Here is a 25,000-nt window from a genome sequence, read left to right as displayed (position 1 = left end):
TATAGCTTAAAATTATTACATCAAAAGAAGAAAAAAAGTGCAAAAAGCAAACGGCAAATCAAAAGAAAAACAAATAGCAGGTGAATATTTACATCTGCGTCAATAGGCAAACAAAGAAACACCAGTCATTGCACTCAAAACGTGTATGAATAAATACACGAACAACGTAACATTCACAACCCTACCGTAAAACTGTACCACGTTAGCATGGCAACGGCGGATATAAAATGGCAGTTGCGCAACAACACGGAAACACCCGCACTGAGACTCATCCGTATTGGTTGATGTATTGCTTTGCCGCTGCCACTTCGGTAATAATAAATAAACCACCATACCCCCGAGAAAAAACAACACAGAACAAAGGAGTACTGGTGTTTGTGTACATGTACAACGTTGAGGTCCTCCGTGTTTTAAGCGCACAGAGTGAAGTTTTACAATGACAACACATACCTTCATGGCATAAATTTATAATAACATAGCTCTAGCACATAATCTAAGGCAGACCTGAAACATGTTGGTGCTCACTTTTTTCTTCTTCCGCAGTCGAGCTCTGCAAAGGTTATGAGTTGCAACGTTCATAGGCATGCTCAGATCACGACAGGAACCTCACCCACATGCTCTTGACGTCATCCGTGTTAAAATGTGCACGCACGGATCGGAGCCTACGAGCAAAGTAACAGTTAGGCCAAAAAAATAGGGTAGGTAGGTAGGTAGGCAAGCAATCACTTTTTTTTTTTAAACTTTTTTTTTCTAATGTGTACAAATTAAACCTACTTGACAGGGAAATAAGTGTGCGACACGGGCGCTTTCGCTTTCATTGTGTTTTTTGCACTGGTTTTTTTTTTTGTTTTGTTGTTGAGACAAATGTAATAAAAAGTTATAGGATCGGCCCCTAAAAATAGGGTAGGTCGGGTTACCGTAACCACACCTATTTTTTTTTTTAGGCCTTAGCTAAATAGGAAGCTTGCCTTTAAAGGTACCTTCCTCCCCGTGAGAATGATCATGTACATCACCGAGCAACGAGTGTAAACCCGACATCACACAGCAAGCCATGTAGTATTCTGTTTATCATACATTATTACTTGCGTGCCTTCTACCTTAAACTTCTAGACGGGGTCGAAAAGTCCAAATTGAAGACGCGTCTTTTTGAACCCCGATCTCTTCGAAAGTGAAATCTCTGACGTCAAAAGTAAAATGACGCCACATTAGGATTTTATAACGTCACGTGTAAGTTCTTCAAATTCTCACCGAGGAAACAACAAAGTGTTTCGAAAGAACAGTTTTTCTCATCATTAGCAGTGGAAAATGACTTCTGAGGTCCCCCGCCAGACTGTACTTTGATCCGAACTAATTTACATGACAAACACACGTGTGAAGAAATGGTTTATTTATTACATGGGTGGTACCTCTCATGAGGCATGTAGGATGGATGGATTCATGCGGTGATCTAAAACACTACACTAAGTCAACATACTTGCTGAATGTATTTGCTCGCTCTATGATACTATTGATACTAACCAAAACAATTGACTTGCAAGCTTACTAATACTACATTGACAATGTTATAACAGCAGGAAGACCAAACATCAGTTAATTAATGGTCTGACAAGTGACTGATGATAATTTTAAAAATCCTACCAGGAATGCTGGCGAACCTTATTTAAGTACAGATGACTGATATTATCAACAAATACAACTGCACAAATAAAACAATTATTTACAAATGGTAAGACAATCGCATTCATATTTCCAAAGACGTTAAGATCACAAAACAACTTGACAAATACGAAAAGACGAAACCAAAATATATTACAAAGATATCGAGATTCAGCTTGATGTACTGTCAAATTGTGTTGTCGTTTTCATTCGAGAAGTGTGAAATGTGGTCCACGTTTGCTTTGTAAAAAAATAAAGGTACAGTGTATGTTTTAACTTCCAACTCGTTCCACGAAAGCACCCACAATTAATAACTTCTGTGATACACACTTCTCTGAATAACATTGTTCAGTGCATTTTGTGTGTATATTGAAACGAATTTAAATTCAGATGGTGCGTCTGTACTCATATTCCAATCGTGTTTGTATCGTTGAATATCATTTTCATTTCTCTATCTTAGATGTTTTTCTTTTTTGTTTGTTTTGAATTAGCTTTAGTTAAATACCTAACAGGAGAAGAATTGCCCGCGCTTGACATTAAAAAACCCAACAGTTGATGACAATGATATATCCCTTGAAACGACACCAGTTTTCGATCAGCTCATGACTGAGAATGTGTAGCTCATAACCAGTACCAGGACCACGTGAAACGTCACTTCCGCCAACGACAGCCTTAACCTTGATGCACTGGATCCTGACCCTTCCGTGTCAAGGTCACCTTGGTCTTGTGTGTAGGTGACGGTGTCACAGAAAGGTGGCTTGAAGGCCACGAACAAACGCGACACCATGTCGGCTGCTTCCCCACCGCAGGCTTTCCTCAGCACTTTCTTGGAGCAGAATTCTGCCGCGAAGAAATATCTGAAAGATTATGGACGATTTGTTACCATTGATAGTGCATAAAGGAGGTGCGCGTGGGGTTGTGTCTGGGGGCGGGGGGCGGGGGCGGGTGTGTGTGGAGGTGGGGGGGGGGGGGGGGGGTTCGAGGTGTTATCGGGCATTGACACTTCCGTGAAGAAATCTATGAAAGAACAGACTGATGGTTTGTTACCACTGCTAGTGCTGGAAAGAGTTGTAAGATGGGCCGGGGCTGTAGATGATTGCGGGTGGGGTGGGTGGGGAGGGGGGGGGGGGGAGGGTGTATGCGGAAGGAATAGAGGTGATGGAAGATTGATACCAGGCAATGACACTTGGGGCAGACTTCTAGAGCGAAAACAACATTTGAGAGCCGGCGATGGTTGATATATCACCATACCACTCACTACCACATACCACAACAAATAGTGGAGAGGGAGGGAGCAGAGATGATAAAAGGGGGTGGAGAGGGGGGGGGGGAGGGAGGGAGAGAGAGAGAGAGAGCCAGCCAGCCAGCCAGACAGGTATTCAGGCAGGGAAACAGGCGGGCAGACAGACAGACAGACAGACACAGACAGACAGGCATTCAAACAGACAAAGAGAGAGAGAGAGAGAGAGAGAGAGAGAGAGAGAGAGAGAGAGAGAGAGAGAGAGAGAGAGAGAGAGAGAGAGAGAGAGAGAGAGAGAGAGAGAGAGAGAGAGAGAGAGAGAGAGAGAGAGAGAGTGCGGCAATAAAACAGAATAACATATCAAACACATTCAGATCAAGCCTTCTGACTTTTTTTTTTTTTTTTTACTAAACTTCTAACTAAACCCAAATCCTTACTTGCAGCCGGAAAGCATGAGAAAGTCGATATTGGCGGAGGCCTTGACCTTGGTTTGCATGTTCTTGCGCTGTTCCGCCAGGCATTGGGACCGCTCATCGTGCATCTTGGCTATGCACGGTGCATGTACTTCATATTCTAAAAAATCACGGGAAAACGATTATGCTGTTTTAGTATGATAATAAATGAGTTCTCTCTGTCTTCCTTTCTTTCCTCATGTGTTCTCTTAGTCTTCTTTGTTATCTTCTTTCCCACTTTCACCTTCCCTCCTAACCATATTATGTCCCCCCCCTCCCTCTCTCCTACTGTCCTTCCCTTTCTCCCTCTTACTTTCTTTTACAGTCTTGAACCCCCCCCCCCCTCCCCCCTCCCCCCGCATATTTCTTTTACTGTTGACCCCCTCCCTCGCACTGCCTATTAGTGTTTCCGTCTCGCCCCCCCCCCCCCCCCTTTAGCAGCCGCCGCGGCCCCCTGCTCTCTCTTTCTCTTCATTTCTTTTAGTGTGCTTGACTTCCGCTTGAGTCTATAACTCATGCAGTCTGACAATAAAAAGAAACACGGTTTCCTCAGTTGGAGTTGAATTCTGTTTACGAAAACATTTACATTCTACACAAGCCTGACTTTCCTGTCTGTAGAGTCCAAGACAGGGTGGCAACATCACAGACCTATCAGACCTGTACAGTCCCCCGGCACCAACCATAACAGAACTTACAAATACACAACCAATCAGACCTGTTATTCTACTTGCACCGAACTACAACAGAACTAACAAACACACGCCGCGCCCATCTAGAGTATGAGCTTCCAATTCCACGTTTAACAAATCCAGAAGCTAGCATAATACTTGAAGCAAATTCGACCTGGGTACTGTATTATAATTATACACCTTTCAGGGGCGGATCACATCATTTTTAAGGGAGGGGGGGGGGGGGGGTTCCAAATTTCTTTCAGGGACAATTCGACGACGCGAAGCGTTTAGTTGCGGGCGCGAAAATGGAGCAATCTGGTGCAATCTAAGCCAAGAGACTTCCCCTAATACACCTTTCAAAATGTGAATTTAAGAAGACAAATTTGATAAAAACAAGGAAAATGGAGCAATGTGGTGCAATCTAAGCCAAGAGACTTCCCCTAATACACCTTCAAAAAAAGTAAATTTAAGGAGACAAATGTGGATCAAAACAAGGAAAATTGACCGATCTGGTGCAACCTGAGCCAGCATATTACCCAAGTACCTTCCCAAACTGTCATTTAGAAGACAAAGGCCGGCTCCTAGGGGGGCCCGGGGGCATGCCCTCCCGGAAAAATGTTGATAAAAATCAAGGAAAATGGACAATCTGGTGCAATCTGAGTCTTCAGTTTATGAATATTTTAATATTTTTTTATTTTTATTTCTCTAATTTTTATTTATTTATTTATTTAATTTTTAGGCAGGAGGGGGGGGGGGGGGTCCGGAAACCCCCTGGATCCGCCCCTGCCTTTGCTTGTGTATAACACCGGGCAAACAAGCCACGGGGAAGAACACAGGGAAGTAACTGAGGGGGGGGGGGGGGGGGGGGGGGTTACTGTCGTGACTTCTGACCAAAGAGAAGAAAGTAGAGGAATTTGTTTTATTATTAAAAACATATCTGGACGCCGTGTGTGTGTGTGTGAGAGAAGGAGGGGGGGTAAGACGACATTTAAATAGTGTGTCTTGACGTATCTATGGCAACAAACCCAAGCGTTGTTTAAATCAAAAGTGTCATTGTTATTGAAATGGGTATGGCATCTTCGAAGAAAACAAAGCTCTTCCCCCGTGATGAACGAAACCGGCTTTGGTTCTGCCGATTACATTTTACTGCCAAACCGAAGACCTCTCTATACAGTCTTGAGTCGAGCGTTTGAAAATGCCTGAGCCTGAAGGCGGGTGTAACTTACACCTCTTGGTATCAGTCTGCCTTAGAGATGAGGACGACAGTTGGCCAGATGGCCAGAATAGCGCGCTGCATTTTGCTGCATAGAACTAAGGCGCGTCTGCCGCGACGGTGCCTGAGCTAAACATTGACGGGCACTGCTCACAGCCCGGCACACGGCACTGTACACATTCCCCGTCCCTTCACCTCTCTCGCCATCATCCGCCCTACCTTTGGTCTCATGCCTGTATACCAGAAACACGAACAGTCTTGTTTCCGTTCTTCCAACTCTTAACTATCTGCCACTGCAACAAAACAAAGTCATGTAAACTTTCAATTATGTTTTCTTGTTCGGTTTGTGGCAATTCTGTGGTGTAAATCTATGAATTCGCTTCTGGCTACTCAGTTTCGTTTTTGTGAATATAAGATGTACATCAGCCTTTATTTATTGCAAACAGATTGTCTACAACAGGTCGTGTGCAAGGAAGCATGCCCTGAACAGCTCCTGTGCTGTATGCCTATACACATACACTGGTGTTTATTTTTGAGCTGATTTCCGAATTCCATCATGGAAGATTGCGAATCGGTTCATTTATCTCCAAATAGTTTCACGGTTCGTTGTTGTAAACGATAGACCAGTTTACAGCTTCCTCTAAAGGTACAGAGGGCTAGGGTGAAACAAAGTGACGGACATGTTGTTCTAGTGTGGTCAGTTTAGCATTCCCTCTAGCCGATGTAAACGCACCGTCCGGAGATGCATGGACAAACGACAAAACACGCCCTTCTGTCCAACAGTAATCCGTCATTGGAGACTTCAACAAACTGCACATGGTCTGTTGGTACGTTAACACATGTATTGGTACATTTGGACCTTGATCTGTTGGTAATTAAGTTAATGTTGGTACATTTTGACCTAGGTCTGTTTGTAAGTTAATATTGGTACATTTGGACCTAGGTCTGTTGGTATGTTGCTATTGGAACATTTGGACCTAGGTCTGTTGGTATGTTGCTATTGGAACATTTGGACCTAAGTCTGTTGGTATGTTGATATTGGAACATTTGGACCTAGGTCTGTTGGTACGTTGATATTGTTACATTTGGACCTAGGTCTGTTGGTACATTGATATTGGAACATTTGGACCTAAGTCTGTTGGTATGTTGCTATTGGAACATTTGGACCTAAGTCTGTTGGTACTTTGATATTGGTACATTTGGACCTAGGTCTGTTGGTACGTTGATATTGGTACATTTGGACCTAGGTCTGTTGGTACGTTGATATTGGTACATTTGGACCTAGGTCTGTTGGTACGTTGATATTGGAACATTTGGACCTAAGTCTGTTGGTATGTTGCTATTGGAACATTTGGACCTAAGTCTTTAGGTATGTTGCTATTGGTACATTTGGACCTAGGTCTGTTGGTATGTTGCTATTGGAACATTTGGACCTAAGTCTGTTGGTATGTTGCTATTGGAACATTTGGACCTAAGTCTGTTGGTATGTTGCTATTGGAACATTTGGACCTAGGTCTGTTGGTATGTTGCTATTGGAACATTTGGACCTAAGTCTGTTGGTATGTTGCTATTGGAACATTTGGACCTAAGTCTGTTGGTATGTTGCTATTGGAACATTTGGACCTAAGTCTGTTGGTACGTTGATATTGGAACATTTGGACCTGGGTCTGTTGGTATGTTGCTATTGGAACATTTGGACCTAAGTCTGTTGGTACGTTGATATTGGTACATTTGGACCTAGGTCTGTTGGTACGTTGATATTGGTACATTTGGACCTAGGTCTGTTGGTATGTTGCTATTGGAACATTTGGACCTAAGTCTGTTGGTATGTTGATATTGGTACATTTGGACCTAGGTCTGTTGGTATGTTGCTATTGGAACATTTGGACCTAAGTCTGTTGGTATGTTGCTATTGGATATAAGTATGTATGGGGACAACGAAAAAAGCGATAATTTTGACTCTCAAATTCGATTAATTCTGTAAATATTATTTAAACGTTCAAGGGATATAAGTATGTATGGGGACAACGAAAAAAGCGATAATTTTGACTCTCAAATTCGATTAATTCTGTAAATATTATTTAAACGTTCAAGGGGTATAAGTATGTATGGGGACAACGAAAACAGCGATAACTTTGACTTTCAAATTCGATTAATTCTGTAAATATTATTCAAACGTTCAAGGGGTATAAGTATGTATGGCGGACTGTTGACAGGGAAAGTGAATTTGGGATACTTCTTGAATATGTTGCAATTAAAGACCCACCGTCTAACTGTGAGCAGAACAAGGCGACGAAGTTGCGTTGTTTTTCTAGGTCGATCATGCTTCGTAAATAATGCTCCTGGTCACTGTTCCCTTGGCATGCTTCAATGATGTTCTCCTGGCACTTAAGGGCCTCTGCGAACTTGCCCTCTCTGCAACCAGAAAAGATGAAAGATCATCGATATACAGTGGTATAAGGCCTCAAACAATCTGCTACAATCTGCTACAATCTGCTCTACAATCTGCTACAATCTGCTACAATCTGCACTACAATCTGCTACAATCTGCACTACAATCTGCTACAATCTGCTACAATCTGCTAAAATCTGCTACAATCTGCTACAATCTGCAACAATCTGCTACAATCTGCTACAATCTGCTAAAATCTGCCACAATCTGCTCTACAATCTGCTACAATCTGCTACAATCTGCTCTACAATCTGCTACAATCTACTAAAATCTGCTACAATCTACTAAAATCTGCTACAATCTGCTAAAATCTACTACAATCTGCTACAAAGGATGGAGTCTTATAATGGGGGTAACTTTGCAGAGGTTATGAACAGAAAGTCTGCGAAAACAGGGTCTTAAAAGGGAGGGAGTCTTACATTGGGGGTAGGGGGGGGGGGGGGGTGTCTTAAAAGGGGTGTGTCTCTGAATGTGGGAAAGAGATTGATCATGACGGTGAAAGAAAATGAGAGAAAATGTCATGGGCGGCCAATGCTCTTTCAGGTTTCTTCAGGTTAGGGAAGTGTGTGTGGTGTCATACAAATGTAAACCTACTATACGTGTGTGGATGTGTGGCTGTCTGACTGTGTGGCTTACTGTCTGTCGGTCTGTCTTATCTGCCTGGCCTGGCTGTTTGTTTGTCTGTATCACTTCCTATTTGTTTCTGCCTCTCTTTTTCTCTGTCTACTCTGTCCCTGCCTGTCATTTTCGTCTCTCTGGATCTGTCTGTCTCTGGCTCTTTCTCTACCTGTCTGCCTGTCTGCCTGTCTGTCTGTCCCTCTCAATCATCTATTTTCTCTTCCCATTATCCAGACACGGCCTGTCTGTCTGCTAGCTTGTTCTCTTGTCTCTATGTCTCGCTCTGTAAGTTCCCTCTAGTTCTGTGCTCGTGCCACCTCCGCCCTTCTCCTCCCTTATATCGGTTTGTCTACCTCTCTTGTCTCCCCCCCCCCCACTCCTTCTACCAATTACACTCTGCTCCCTTTCCCCATTCCTCCCTCTTTGCCATCACACAATCATTGTTCTCATCACCTCTCTGTTCTCACGTACGGGTCTCTATCATCGTCTATCTTCAGCGTCGAGAGCGTTGCTATGCTTACTTTGGAAATACACCGACCTCTTATTAAACGAAATGGCTTTACCTTATATCCTTTCAAGTGATCTGAATCTGGTGATTACACAGGCCCCAGTGTTACCATTTGAAGCAAATTATTTTTTATTCTGGTTATGATTATTTAACCAAAGACTTTTCTTCGTGTTTTTGGGTTTACTTGGTGCTATATATTCATGCACAAGAAGCGCATCTGTTTTGCCAACTTTTCTCCTCAACTTGGCGAAGTCGACTCCGCGAAGTATGCTTCTCGAAGCTGGCCGCACGGAGTTTTAGCACGGAGCTTTTGGATAAAAAGCCTTTGTGAAGTCTTGGTGAAGTCTTGGTGAAGTCTTTGTGAAGTCTTCGTGAAGTCTTTGTGAAGTCTTTGTGAAGTCTTTGTGAAGTCTTCGTGAAGTCTTTGTAAAGTCTTTGTTACAAGTCTTTGTGAAGTCTTTGTGAAGTCTTTGTGAAGTCTTTGTTAAGTCTTTGTTAAGTCTTTGTGAAGTCTTTGTGAAGTCTTTGTGAAGTCTTTGTGAAGTCTTCGTGAAGTCTTTGTGAAGTCTTTGTGAAGTCTTTGTGAAGTCTTCGTGAAGTCCATTTGAGGACCGCCTTTTCTCATCAACTAAGAAGTTTGCCAAGGACAGTCACTGATACGATACGAAATAACTTAAAGGCATACTAACGCACTCCCGTGTTTACAAAGTGTAGTTTGCCCACAATCGATGTCAAACGCACCATAAGACCATATAATGACGATATGTCACCATGCGCGTGACCAGAATACATGCATTACAGCTTGTTCTAGCCGCTGAAAAAGTGAGGATGTCAACAAAGCCGCAGTGTTAGCTCCCTTGCATCAACGTTACATGTGTTGCCAAATCTATAAATAGGACCATCTAGATCAAAATGAAAATTAACATATCTCAACATTTAAGGGCTCCTAGACCACAATATTTTGCAGGGAACTTAATTTAGTCTGTCTCCAGCTGTTGGTAAAGCAATTAGCGTGTATAGTCATCGAGTACATATGGCTTTAATTTGTTCACTTTCCGCTTTATGATATTTATCATATCATATCTATCGGCAGCCTGCCCCCTCGATGACTTGTCAAGTTATGAAAATGATTAAGTTTGATAAAGGAAACACAGCTGAACGTTCGCGTTAATGAACATTCGGGTTTTGTTATTATCACCCGTGTCAACTGCTGGTGACGATCGCGTTTGTCACCGCGAACCGGCAGGACCCCCCACACACAAACTGCCCTCGGGCGAAGGTAGGCAGGTGAAAACTAATTTTTTTAAATGTAAAAAAGAAATCCATGGAACAGAACAGTGAACTAAACCATGTAGATTAAAAGTAACACTGAGTGCGTTTTGCCTCATTTGGATACACGAAAACATCATCCTGAGTGTGGGAACATGGACCTGCGTACTTTTTATATTTAGTCAAGTTTTGACTAAATATTTTAACATCGAGGGGGAATCGAAACGAGGGTCGTGGTGTATGTGCGTGTGTGTGTGTGTGCGTGTGTGCGTGTGTGCGTGTGTGTGTGTGTGTAGAGCGATTCAGACTAAACTACTGGACCGATCTTTATGAAATTTGACATGAGAGTTCCTGGGTATGAAATCCCCATACGTTTTTTTCATTTTTTATATTTAGTCAAGTTTTGACTAAATATTTTAACATCGAGGGGAATCGAAACGAGGGTCGTGGTGTATGTGCGTGTGTGTGTGTGTGTGTGTGTCTGTGTGTCTGTGTGTGTGTGTGTGTAGAGCGATTCAGACTAAACTACTGGACCGATCTTTATGAAATTTGACATGAGAGTTCCTGGGTATGAAATCCCCATACGTTTTTTTCATTTTTTTGATAAATGTCTTTGATGACGTCATATCCGGCTTTTCGTGAAAGTTGAGGCGGCACTGTCACGCCCTCATTTTTCAACCAAATTGGTTCAAATTTTGGTCAAGTATTCTTCGACGAAGCCCGGGGTTCGGTATTGCATTTCAGCTTGGTGGCTTAAAAATTAATTAATGACTTTGGTCATTAAAAATCGGAAAATTGTAAAAAAAAATAAAAATTTATAAAACGATCCAAATTTACGTTTATCTTATTCTCCATCATTTGCTGATTCCAAAAACATATAAATATGTTATATTCGGATTAAAAACAAGCTCTGAAAATTAAATATATAAAAATTATTATCAAAATTAAATGGTCCAAATCAATTTAAAAACACTTTCATCTTATTCCTTGTCGGTTCCTGATTCCAAAAACATATAGATATGATATGTTTGGATTAAAAACACGCTCAGAAAGTTAAAACAAAGAGAGGTACAGAAAAGCGTGCTATCCTTCTTAGCGCAACTACTACCCCGCTCTTCTTGTCAATTTCACTGCCTTTCCCATGAGCGGTGGACTGACGATGCTACGAGTATACGGTCTTGCTGAAAAATGGCAGCTACTTGACTAAATATTGTATTTTCGCCTTACGCGACTTGTTTGATAAATGTCTTTGATGACGTCATATCCGGCTTTTCGTGAAAGTTGAGGCGGCACTGTCACGCCCTCATTTTTCAACCAAATTGGTTGAAATTTTGGTCAAGTAATCTTCGACGAAGCCCGGGGTTCGGTATTGCATTTCAGCTTGGTGGCTTAAAAATTAATTAATGACTTTGGTCATTAAAAATCTGAAAATTGTAAAAAAAAATAAAAATTTATAAAACGATCCAAATTTACGTTTATCTTATTCTCCATCATTTTCTGATTCCAAAAACATATAAATATGTTATATTCGGATTAAAAACAAGCTCTGAAAATTAAATATATAAAAATTATTATCAAAATTAAATTGTCCAAATCAATTTAAAAACACTTTCATCTTATTCCTTGTCGGTTCCTGATTCCAAAAACATATAGATATGATATGTTTGGATTAAAAACACGCTCAGAAAGTTAAAACAAAGAGAGGTACAGAAAAGCGTGCTATCCTTCTTAGCGCAACTACTACCCCGCTCTTCTTGTCAATTTCACTGCCTTTGCCATGAGCGGTGGACTGACGATGCTACGAGTATACGGTCTTGCTGAAAAATGGCAGCTACTTGACTAAATATTGTATTTTCGCCTTACGCGACTTGTTCTTTCTCTACCTCTGGTACGTGCACGCATGCACACGTACGCACGCACGGCAGACTCACGCACGCACGCAGGCATGCATCCACGCATGCACGCACGCACGCACGCACGCACGCACGCACGCATTTACACATTCGAACACACCCACACACACACACACACAAACACATGGGTACGTAGATGGAATTTTATACCAAACATCCAGACAAAAATTTTGCTAGATAAGGTAAGATTACTTTAATTCTGTTCAAACTTCAGCTAGTGTTTTCCACATAATTTCACACCCGTACAAAACTTTCACATATACAGACACCCCCCCCCCCCCCCGTCCCCACTCTCAGATGCCTCCTCCCTCTTTAACTGTTGCGGTGCATCCCGGTGTACGTCTAATGACAGAGGACGGGTAATGGCAGGTATTTTGCTATCGCACCTGTTTCCTCTTCTGTTCGTTCACACGAATTATCTCTCACCTGTCCCATGTGATTCATGGGTTGATTCACCACAATGTGGCCGCGTACCCCTCCCCCCTCCCCCTTCTTTACCCCACCTTCCCCCACAACCACCATCTCTACCCCTTCTCTCTCTCTCTCTCTCTCTCTCTCTCTCTCTCTCTCTCTCTCTCTCTCACTCTGTTTTTGTAAGTATCATTGTGATTCTAGTTCAGTGCCCTTTTGCTCGCTCTCTCTCTCTCTCTCTCTCTGTCACGATCGGGTGACAGAGACCAAGAAAGTGTCACTCAGTGGAGTGCCTGTTCTTGGTCGATTATGATAGAAAGCGCCTGTACGTGATATTGGGCTACAGCAGAGTTTGCTGACAGTGCTCAACTAGCACGGATGTTTTGTAGTGCACGAGTTTCACAGTGGGGGTTTCTGCTGTCATAGGGCTGACGGTTTTTCGCTGACAGCGCGCACGGGATTTTCACGGATTGAGTTTCTCGTGTCTTTTTTCTGCTTGGGAGGCAGAATTGTGTATAGCTGGACTGGTTTTGTGACAAGGTCAGTCACGTGTTATTGGCTAGGTTGTCTGAGAGAGACACAAGCACGGGGCACTTGACACCCAGCGGCAGAAGGGGAAGGATCTAATACACAGTTTCTAGAGTATGATGGTTTTTCACCGAATATTGTATTCGGCACTCTAGGGGAACTTCCACTAGTTTTTCCTGTCTCGCTGCACACCAAGCTATGGGGCAGCACTCAGGACCTGGAAATGACAGCCCACTTCGTCAACATCACGGGCCAAAGAATCTAGACACAGCCATCGTCGAACGCTGAAGAAAAAAGAACTGCCAGTACTTTGCTGAGGACAAGTCGTCAACTTTCCTTCGTCGGCGATGGCTTTCGCATAAGGATTCGACAAGGGGTTCTGGAGGTTTTTGGTCACTGTTGACGAACAGAGGCTGTTCCAGGGAGGAGGCGGACTTTGCTTCCATTGAGAGTACAATCATAGGCTTTTGAGGTAATAAATCATTATTTAACGCTGTTGATGAGTCTGTGTTGTGGAATGAAATACTCTCTGTTGTTCTTTCCAGGTTAGCGCATAATTTACTCTCTGTGACGCTAAAATACTAATCTGTATATGGTTTTTGCAGATAGGGAGAGAAGGACGGAAAATGGCTGTTTTGTTGTTGTAAAAAGTCCGTTTTGTGCAGGCCCACGTGCTCGATGAGGTATTTAAAGATGACATGTTTTAAGGTGGTGGGTGAGGGGTAGCAGACATGTTTAGTGCACCGATGCTTTCTGTTTGCAGCCTTCGTTTCGTGTTCCTGTAACTGCTGCACGGCTGCCTTTGGCGGGACACTGCTAGCTGCAGACGTTGGAGCTGGGACCTGAGGAAGCTACGCTAACCGGCTAACCAGCAGACCGGCTAACCAGCGAACCGGCTAACCAGCGAACCGGCTAACCAGCAAACCGGCTAACCAGCATACCGGCTAACCAGCATACAGAAAGAAAGCTAAGTGCACCATGTCGTACGCACCCCGTTGACCACCGTTGTCTTTTCGTATCTGTGATTTCATTGGAGTAGTGACAACGTGGGGTGTGTGACACCTGCACGAACTAGAGCTTTTCGAACAGAACATTCGCATTTAACTATATTTACACGGGTTCAGCGTGTTACTATAATTTTCTATATACTACTGGCATTTTGTCAGTGAACACTGGTTTTTTTACGTGTTGAGAACGTAAAAGGAACATATTTTGAGTGAAGGCTCGAGGGAGGTGGAGAGTTTATACATAAACAGGCGTCTGAAACTTATACTTTTGTTGACTCTATTTAATTGTATGACTGCGAGAGTGGATCGTGGTGTGGTTAGTTAATTAGTAGTAATTAACCGGTTCATAATCACCTTAAGTGATATATTGAAACGTGACACATGGGGGCCAAGCCGGGATTTACTCAGTTAATTTCCAACTGATAAAGACCCACCAATTAAGGATAACTAAGAGCAGATAATCTCGTCAGTGCTCGACTTATTTTCTGCTTGGTGCTACCCTTTTTTGTATAGTTTTGATCATATACCACACCTTAAGCGATTCACATCTTGCAGGAAATGTAAATTGTAATTTGTAAGCTATTGTATGCGCTAACTGTGATTACTTCCCTTTCCTTTGTTTGTGAATCTTTGTTGTTGTACGTTCAGAGTTTTCCGTTGCAGAGAGCTGAGCGGGGTTAGCGGATTTGTTATTCGTTTTTTTCTCTACATTGTTGTTTCGCATTCTGTAACAGGTTACATTTCTACCGTCTTGTTTTACTTGGATTTTTCTCCATATTTTGACTTTGTTGGAATTTTGGGGGGGAAGGGTCCGAGGACTTCTGTCCTAACCAAGGCTGTGGGAGACACTCTGTTTCACCGCAAAAAGCAGCCGATAAAGTAGGCCACGGCTGTGGGAAACACTTTGTTTCACCGCAAAAAGCAGCCATAAAGTAGGCTACGCGATTTGTTCTACACCGTTTGGATTTTTCTTCTGCATTTTCTGGTTGCTGGATTTTTGTATCCATCGCTTTCATCACCGCGTGTTCTAGCTATAGCTGCGTTAGACTTACTTTGGTAATAAAGCTTTGCTAAAACTAACCATGGCTACAGGGGGATCTCCTACGAGGAGAATAACTTTTGAGACTCCTGGTAGCGAGGAACAGACAGAGCGAGACGCACGCGTTAGAGCGCGTAGTTTGCTTAAGCGCAAGGAGTTAGAACGTAAGGAAGACATAGAGCGACAGACGAGAAAAGAAGAGCTTGACAGACAAGAACGACAGGCCGAACGTGAGAGACAGGAACGACAAGACGAACGTGACAGACAAGAACGGAAAGAGAAAGATGAACGAGACAGACAAGAAAGGGAACGACAGGCCGAACGACAGGCCGAACTTGACAGACAGGAAAAGAAAGACGAGCTTGAGAGACACGAACGACAGGCCGAACTTGACAGACAAGAAAGGGAACGACAGGCAGAACGTGACAGACAGGACAAACAGGCCGAACGCGATCACCAGCTAGAGCTAGCTAGGCTACAGGCCGAGAAGGGTACGCTTACTCAGGCTAGCGCGCCGACGTTTGTTGCCGACCGTACGAGACTGCCGACGTTCGACGATGACAAGGACGAGCTCGACGACTTTTTACGCCGGTTTGAGCGCATTGCATCTGACCAGAAGTGGGAAGAGGCCACGTGGGCTAGCCGCCTTAGCACCTGCCTGAAAGGACGTGCTTTGCAGCTCTACAACGCTTTGGATGACGACGAGGCGAGAGACTATCAGGCACTAAAGAAGGCGTTACTCCAGCGCTTCAACCTGACTGCTGAAGCCTACAGACGACGTCTGCGTAACAGCAAGAGACTGAGCGGCGAGCTGAGCCATCAGTTTGTGGCACGCCTTAATCTCTACCTGCGGCGCTGGGTGGAGATGGCCGAAAAGGACTGGACCGTCAACGACCTTGCCGACCTCATTGTCATGGAGCAACTGATGTCCAGCCTGCGACCTGAGGTGGTGACCTTCGTGCAGGAGCACCAGCCAAAGACTACTCAGGAGGCAGCCGACTGGATCAGAGTACACGAGGACGCCCAAGCGATCTCCGGCAAATCTTCAGGCTCACGGCCGGGAAAATCGGGAAATTCGGGTTCTTCAGGACCCAAGGACGGGAAGGACGATCAGGGACACAAGGGATCAAGTTCCAGATCTGACATCCAGTGTTACTACTGCAACAAGCGGGGCCACGTGAAGAAGGACTGCCACAGGAGACAGGCTGACCAGAAGGGTGTACACTTTGTTGGCAGTGAGGAGTTAAGGGACGTCACGAGCTCATGCACAATTCCACAACTCTGCGTTCCGTGCTCCAGGAAACATTTCCAGCCCCACTGCAACGTCTACGTTAACGGAGTGAAGGGCGAAGGTCTGCGGGACACAGGGGCAGACATGATAGTGGTTCGGGCGAGTCTAGTTCCAGCTATGGCCTACACAGGAGACAGCATCAGGGTGAGAATGGCCGAGGCATCTCACGCTTACGGCTTGAACACGGCAGTGATCAAGGTCGTAACACCGTTGTTCACGGGGACCATTGTGGCCGTCGTCATGGACGATCCTCCATGCGACCTGCTCATTGGGAACCGGGTTCAGTTTGTGGACGGCGTCACCAGGGAGGTTCCCGTTTATCGGTCTCCCGACGTCATTTCAGTGCTCACGCGGGCACAGGCGGAGCGAGAGGACAAACCTCTCAAACCCCTACCTGCTGCACGAGCTGCCCTGGGGAACGTGACCCCCGCGCTTCTCGCGAAGGCTCAGGCATCTGATCCGACATTAGCAACTCCTCGGGAGCACGCGAAGTCGGGGAAGGTGAAGCTGAGCGGGAAGCATGGGAGGTCAAGGTTCCTCAGGGACAAGAAGTTGCTCTACCGGGAGTTCAGCAACCAAGAAGGTACATTCAAACAGGTTGTCGTGCCTCGCGAGTTTCGCGAGGGTGTCATGGCAACGGCACACGACTCGATTCTGGGAGGTCATCTTGGTACCAAGAAGACCACGGATCGTGTCTGGCGCCACTTTTACTGGCCAGGCATCTGCACGGATGTCCGACGTTTCTGTGCGTCCTGCGATAAGTGCCAGAAGGTGGTTGCCAAAGGAAGGGTGAGGAAGGTCCCCTTAGAGAAGATGCCGCTCATCGACGAACCCTTTCGTCGGGTGGCAGTGGACATCATCGGGCCCATCTTGCCTGCGTCTGAGGACGGAAACAGATACATTTTGACCATGGTGGACTACGCTACTCGATACCCAGAGGCGATCCCTCTGAAATCGATTGAAGCCACGCGAGTAGCTGAGGCTCTGGTTACTATGTGGTCCCGGCTGGGAATTCCATCAGAGGTACTCACCGACAGAGGCACGCAGTTCACGGGAGGAGTGATGGCGGAGGCAGCACGACTGCTATCACTGGAGCAGCATTTCACCACTCCTTACCATGCTCAGTGCAACGGACTGGTGGAAAGGTTCAATGGCACCTTGAAGACCATGCTGAGGAAACTAGCTCAGGAGAAACCACGCACGTGGGACAGGTACATCCCAGCATTGCTTTTTGCATACCGCGAGGTTCCTCAGGAGAGCTTGGGCTTTTCCCCATTTGAGTTGTTGTACGGCAGACAGGTACGCGGTCCCATGGCTATCCTGCGTCAGGCTTGGACGGACGAAGAAGCTGACGAGGAGGTGCAGACGACAGCGACCTACATCGTAGAACTCAGGAACAGGATTGAAGAGACCTGCAAACTGGCTCAAGAGAACCTGGGAAGAGCAGCACAGCGTTACGCGCGAGGATTCGACCGCAAGGCACGGCCGCGCAGCTTCAAGATTGGAGAACGGGTGTTGCTACTTCTACCTGTCAAACACAACAAGCTACAACTGCAGTGGCAAGGACCTTTTGAGGTGACAGCGAAAGTGGGCCAGAACGACTACAGGATCATGATGCACGGGAAAGCACGCCTGTACCACGCCAACCTGCTGCGCGCCTACATAGAGAGGACAGCCTACGGGGAGAAGAACAAAGACCAGAAGAACAAAGACAAGAAGACAGAGAAGGTTGCAGTCATCAGGGGTGAAACGAGGGGTTGCTCGTTCTTGAGGACGACCTTTCTGTCTGGAAACAGACCATCAACCTCTGCAATATCTTCAGGTTGCAAGGTTGGCAAACGCCAGACTTATGCGCTGGGCGTTGATCCTCCAACCGTACCAATTCACGGTACGCGTCATTCCGGGCGCCAACAATGTTGGAGCTGACTTTCTCTCTCGGGCTGGAGAGGAGAACATGACTGTGAGCGAAACCGAGGTTTCGTCTTGAAGAGGGGAGGTGTGTCACGATCGGGTGACAGAGACCAAGAAAGTGTCACTCAGTGGAGTGCCTGTTCTTGGTCGATTATGATAGAAAGCGCCTGTACGTGATATTGGGCTACAGCAGAGTTTGCTGACAGTGCTCAACTAGCACGGATGTTTTGTAGTGCACGAGTTTCACAGTGGGGGTTTCTGCTGTCATAGGGCTGACGGTTTTTCGCTGACAGCGCGCACGGGATTTTCACGGATTGAGTTTCTCGTGTCTTTTTTCTGCTTGGGAGGCAGAATTGTGTATAGCTGGACTGGTTTTGTGACAAGGTCAGTCACGTGTTATTGGCTAGGTTGTCTGAGAGAGACACAAGCACGGGGCACTTGACACCCAGCGGCAGAAGGGGAAGGATCTAATACACAGTTTCTAGAGTATGATGGTTTTTCACCGAATATTGTATTCGGCACTCTAGGGGAGCTTCCACTAGTTTTTCCTGTCTCACTGCCAGTACTTTGCTGAGGACAAGTCGTCAACTTTCCTTCGTCGGCGATGGCTTTCGCATAAGGATTCGACAAGGGGTTCTGGAGGTTTTTGGTCACTGTTGACGAACAGAGGCTGTTCCAGGGAGGAGGCGGACTTTGCTTCCATTGAGAGTACAATCATAGGCTTTTGAGGTAATAAATCATTATTTAACGCTGTTGATGAGTCTGTGTTGTGGAATGAAATACTCTCTGTTGTTCTTTCCAGGTTAGCGCATAATTTACTCTCTGTGACGCTAAAATACTAATCTGTATATGGTTTTTGCAGATAGGGAGAGAAGGACGGAAAATGGCTGTTTTGTTGTTGTAAAAAGTCCGTTTTGTGCAGGCCCACGTGCTCGATGAGGTATTTAAAGATGACATGTTTTAAGGTGGTGGGTGAGGGGTAGCAGACATGTTTAGTGCACCGATGCTTTCTGTTTGCAGCCTTCGTTTCGTGTTCCTGTAACTGCTGCACGGCTGCCTTTGGCGGGACACTGCTAGCTGCAGACGTTGGAGCTGGGACCTGAGGAAGCTACGCTAACCGGCTAACTAGCAGACCGGCTAACCAGCGAACCGGCTAACCAGCAAACCGGCTAACCAGCATACCGGCTAACCAGCGAACCGGCTAACCAGCAACCCGGCTAACCAGCATACAGAAATAAAGCTAAGTGCACCATGTCTTACGCACCCCGTTGACCACCGTTGTCTTTTCGTATCTGTGATTTCATTGGAGTAGTGACAACGTGGGGTGTGTGACACCTGCACGAACTAGAGCTTTTCGAACAGAACATTCGCATTTAACTATATTTACACGGGTTCAGCGTGTTACTATAATTTTCTATATACTACTGGCATTTTGTCAGTGAACACTGGTTTTTTTACGTGTTGAGAACGTAAAAGGAACATATTTTGAGTGAAGGCTCGAGGGAGGTGGAGAGTTTATACATAAACAGGCGTCTGAAACTTATACTTTTGTTGACTCTATTTAATTGTATGACTGCGAGAGTGGATCGTGGTGTGGTTAGTTAATTAGTAGTAATTAACCGGTTCATAATCACCTTAAGTGATATATTGAAACGTATATCTCTTTTTATGTCTCTCTCTCTTTCTGTCTCTCTCTCTCTCTCTCTCTCTCTCTCTCTCTCTCTCTCTCTCTCTCTCTCTCTCTCTCTCTCTCTCTCTCTCTCCCTTCCTCCCTCTCCCCCCTCTCTCTGTATTTCTCCACCTTACCGACGGGCCTAAATAGTTGTACCTTACCCGCATACTTTGTATGTCTTGGTGTCGTCTATCTTTAACTATTACTTGCCTGTTTCGTAGGTTGTGCGTGTGTTCGCCTGCTATATTTCCTGTTTGATTGACTGTGCAAACGTGAATTCGTTCTACCTTTAACTATTATAACTGAACATTCATGTCAGTGTGGTTGGGCATGCATGGCTCTAGATCGTATACTTTTAAATTATTACAGAGGTTGCAGCTAGAACGAACAAATACTCAATACGGATTCGGGGTAATAGTCGTACCATCCCCCGAACGAACCGGTATCATGGAACGGGATGTAAAACCTCAAATTAATTGGGTGAAGTCGACTCTGTGAAGTCGACTTGACGAAGCTGACTGCACGAAGGTTTGGTACTATGGCTGTACAAAGCGTCGATCGCGAAGTCTTCGCAAACTCAACTTTGGGCTCAGCCTTCACACTGGCAGTCTGAGGCGATACCAAACGATTTTTGGAAATAAAACGTGGACCGGAGCACGTGTTTCCGACAGACCCCTCGCTAGTGATTGGTCCATCCTTTGTTTGTCAGAGGTTTTGCACGAACCGGTCACTCTCCCACAATACATACAAACCCGACGGAGTAATTTTCGGAAATCATGTATTGAAGTTATCTTTTTCTCGTTTTCGTAATGAGTACTCGGTCGTTCTCCGAGCAACCTCTATACATTATTACTGTACCTGCAGGCTTGTTTGGCCACCTCGACCTGCCCTTTCTCCACGAAGGCGTTTTCCGGGGTGGCCACGGGCAGTCCAAGCTGACCGGGGCAAGTCATCACCTTCTCCACTGCGTTCTCTGGACACGTCGCCCGCACAACCGCTACCACTGAAAGTACAACCACCAACACTCATTTCAGAGGTTATCAATCAATCAATCAATATGAGGCTTATATCGCGCGTATTCCGTGGGTACAGTTCTAAGCGCAGGGATTTATGTATTTTTATTTTATTTTTTTATTTTTATTTGTATGCAATTTATATCGCGCACATATTCAAGGCGCAGGGATTTATTTGTGCCGTGTGAGATGGAATTTTTTTACACAATACATCACGCATTCACAACGCCCTGACCCAGGGTCGAACTCGCAACCTCTCGCTTCCAAGCGCAAGTGCGTTACCACTCGGCCACCCAGACCGTTAGAACAGTTTTAAGCCTCAAATCGGTAATGTTGAACTTTAGCGTGTTCAACTCATAGCTCATAATTCAGAGGCATTTAAGTCTCCAAATTTGTAGAACCTGCACTTGTAAGCATAACAATTCTTTTTAGATCCCTTTGAAGTCACGGAATGAATTCCGATGAACTGTACGAATGCATTTCGTTTACATGCGTCATCGAACGCCACGGCCTGAACTACAACTCCTTTGCCGATGACACGCAGCTCCAGAACAGCGCCAAGCCGGAGGACGTTGACGATCTCCTTGGATCCATCTCCAGTTGTTTCACTGACATCAAGAACTGGATGACTGAGAACAAGCTGAAGCTGGACAGTGAGAAGACGGAGGCCCTTCTCGTTGGAACACGACAGAAGATTGCTTCCCTCACTGTGACCGACCTCCAGCTGGATGACGCGACTGTTCCATTCTCCCCTGCTGTCAAGAGCCTTGGCGTCTTTCTCGACTCCACTCTCTCCATGCAGACACACATCTCCTTCATCATCAAGACCTGCTTTTTCCACCTACGACGCATCGCCTCCATCCGTCGCTACCTCACCCACGACGCCTGTGTCAAGCTGGTTGTCTCCCTCATCTTCAGTCGTCTGGACTACTGCAACTCCCTTCTGGCTGGCCTCCCCGCCTCATCCATTCATGGCCTACAACGAGTCCAGAACGCCGCTGCCAGGCTGACGTTGAGGAAGACGAAGCGAGACCACATCACCCCCCTACTTCGCTCCTTGCACTGGCTCCCTGTCAACACCCGAATCTCCTACAAACTGTCCACTCTGGTCTACAAGTGTCTCAACGACTCTGCTCCCGAGTACCTTCAATCCTCCCTGGACCTGTACACCCAGCCCTCCGACCGTCCCCTTCGTTCTGCTGCTGACCCTCTCCGCCTCCACATCCCTCGCTCGAAACTCGCATCTGCTGGTCAGCGTGCATTTCCCTCCGCGGGCCCCTCCGTCTGGAACTCCCTGCCGCTTGTGCTTCGCCAGAGCCCCTCTCTTGACGCGTTCAAGAGTAGGTTGAAGACTCAGTTCTTCACGTAGCTGGCTGCGACTTTCATGCTCGACGTGATGTGCTGTGCCCCAAAAGACATTCTTGTGCTGTGCTCTGTGAGAGGTGTTTTCTTTGTGCTTAATATTATTTTGTTTGGACCTAGATATTGATGTGTACATTGTTGTTAAACAGTTGTTTGTTTACCAGGGTTTGCTAGTGTGTGATAGGGTTCGTGTCCGTCTGAAGATGTTAGTTTCTTTGTTAGTCCTGTGTTGACAACTCTTCGACAAGCGCTTAGAACTGTACCCACGGAATACGCGCTATATAAGCTTCATATTGATTGATTGATTGAAAGAAGGAACTGTCCGAGAAAGCGAACAGGGGAGGCAACTCTGTCGTGTAAGTGATGTTCCTTGGTTGACAACGTACGCCATTTTCGCGTCATTTTCGTCGATCAAACAGCCAACTTAATAAATTATTCTTAAATTTGGAGCTCACTCCGTCAATTAATTTCACGACAAATGTTATTGGGCTTGATTACAGGGACTCAAATATAAGTAAAGAATGCCACTGGATTCTGAGCTATGAATTTAACACGCTAAAGTTCAAGGTTACCCTCAAATCGAAGTCGCGACATCTTCTTCACAATGCTGGCTTGGCACTGAATTTTTGGTAAAAAGACTCGGCAAAGTCTTCGCGAAATCGACTTCGGCCTCAATTATAAGGACAGCCGGATAACCGGTAGTTTTGCTGAAAGTCGATCGACCTTTTGCGGTAGCAGTTACTGAAATGTGGAGTTTTGTGGTTGTTGGGACTCATTCCACGGCATTGAAACCCACCTTGAATGGCATAGATATACACTTTACTGTGAGCTGGAGCATCGTTGCTCTTTAGGCTAACTCAACAAAATAGACTGTTTCGAATTGTTCTCACCACAGAAATACAATGTATGGGCAGCTTTTGGTGCTCTGATTTCCACAACACAACGTTAACGTAAGTAATTTAGAAATTGTTAACGATAAGGATACTTAGGGGTGTCCCTTTTGTCCATACAATTGTATACACACAATATTTTTTAATGAAAATTCAAGCTATTTGTTGCATATGGTAATACAAAGCCAGTGGTCTTTCCAACGGTATTATTGACATATGCAATATTCCGGGAAAGATCTACACAGAAGCTCAACTGTGACCCTCCACCACGGAATGAGTCGCATGTCACCTCGCGCGGTTCTGCGCTGGGCTTGACATAAGTCCGGGGGAACTGTGGTAACAACAGTGTGAGGGTCACCTTAGTCACAGGCTTATAACTCAAAAAGTTTTCGCTCTTTTCTAAAACGGTTTTCACCACTGGATAGAGCATAAAACACTCTTTAGGAAAATGTAAAAATATGGAAATCATGCAAATGTGACATGCGACTCATTTCATGGTGGAGGGTCACAATTGTCGAGTTTCTTTTCTAAAGTAGCATATTGGAAGATGACTAAGCTATGCATGATAGGATCCCAGCGCAAACATTGGATACGAGCACCAAGCAATAACTGTCCCTGAATGGCTGATAAATTTCCACAAAATTGATCTGCATTTTTCTTTGTGTGTATGTGTGTGTGTGCAAAAGTGCCGCCATAGCAGAAACAAAATCGCTGTTACCAAAACAGAGTGTGCGCTGCTGCCAAAAAAGGCACCATCTGCTTTTCTTTCATAGCTACTGGATTGGGAAGAGAGAGAGAGAGAGAGAGAGAGAGAGAGAGAGAGAGAGAGAGAGAGAGAGAGAGAGAGAGAGAGAGAGAGAACGCTTCTCATCTCTTAATGTCTGTGTCTGTCTGTCTGTGTCTGTCTGTCTGTCTGTCTGTCTGTCTGTCTGTCGGTCTGTCTCTCTCTCTGTCTCTTTCTCTCAGTCTCTCTCTCTTAAATGTGTATGCGTCCGTGGCTCTCGTGTACTAATCCTTCCCATGGCATCAAAAACATCTCGTTGCGTTCAACTAATTAGACGTAATTTGCAAATGCGTTGCAAGACATCCTGCCACAACTCGCTAGGTTTTAATAAACTTAATGACATCCTGCTTGGTGGCACCTGCCGACGGTCTTTCATCTCTGATATGAAAACAACATGTGGACGTTAAAGACTCGGCAGATCTCAAAGGAGACACCTTACTCATTAGTGGTTTATGAGATCAAAACCAAAAATTAATCCGTCAGAGTGAATATTGTGTCTCACCTGTTTACCTGTCTGCTGCGACCCCCCCCCCCCCCCCCCCCGCCCAATCTGCTGCACACACTCCAAGTCATGGATGCCACCAAGAAGGAGCGCGCGTTCTAGGCTGAAAAACACTCTTGTTTGGAAATACTGACTTAACTATATCTTTGAACACGAAAATATTCTCTGTTGTACAAGACTATGTTATGTTAACTAATCGCTTCGGCTGATATTATATTAACTGTGCAATTGATGCAGCCAGGCATTCTCTCTCTCCCCCTCTCTCTCTCTCTGTCTCTCTTTCTCTGTCTCTCTCTTCATCTTATTTGTATAAAATATAATGAAAGATTATCAAGATAAGTGTTGAAGCTATCACTTGTTCGCCATGTTTTGCTATCGGAATGTGTATTGATTATCATTTCAAGAACGTGTCCATAAGCAATCTGCTTGTTAACGTTCTAAAAGTTGTTCTTGAAACGTGTGTATGAGAAATTGAATAAACCCGCTTAAACCAAGGCGCGCGCGTGAGTGTGTGTTTGTGTGTGTGTGTGTGTGTGTGTGTTTGGTACGTGTGTGCGTGTGTGTGCGTGTGCGTGCGCAGGGCCGGACTAGGCGAAGA

General features: G+C 45.2%; 1 protein-coding gene across 1 annotated transcript in view; it reads right to left on the bottom strand.

The window, feature by feature from the left end:
• Positions 1–25,000, bottom strand: part of LOC138965034 (uncharacterized) — a 61,150-nt gene that overhangs the window by 1,750 nt on the left and 34,400 nt on the right. The window contains exons 2-5 of the mRNA XM_070337154.1: positions 20,710–20,854; positions 7,499–7,647; positions 3,334–3,469; positions 1–2,513 (exon numbers count right to left, since the gene is read on the bottom strand). The exon at positions 1–2,513 is cut by the window's left edge and continues 1,750 nt beyond it. Coding sequence (XP_070193255.1) covers positions 2,252–2,513; positions 3,334–3,469; positions 7,499–7,647; positions 20,710–20,854 — 692 coding nt within the window. The 3' untranslated portion in view covers positions 1–2,251. The remainder of the gene's footprint in view (positions 2,514–3,333; positions 3,470–7,498; positions 7,648–20,709; positions 20,855–25,000) is intronic.

Source organism: Littorina saxatilis, linkage group LG4, assembly GCF_037325665.1.
Source record: "Littorina saxatilis isolate snail1 linkage group LG4, US_GU_Lsax_2.0, whole genome shotgun sequence".
Classification (NCBI taxonomy): domain Eukaryota; kingdom Metazoa; phylum Mollusca; class Gastropoda; order Littorinimorpha; family Littorinidae; genus Littorina; species Littorina saxatilis.
Note: the sequence above shows the minus strand (reverse complement) of the source record. Positions and strands in the feature narration are given on the sequence as shown.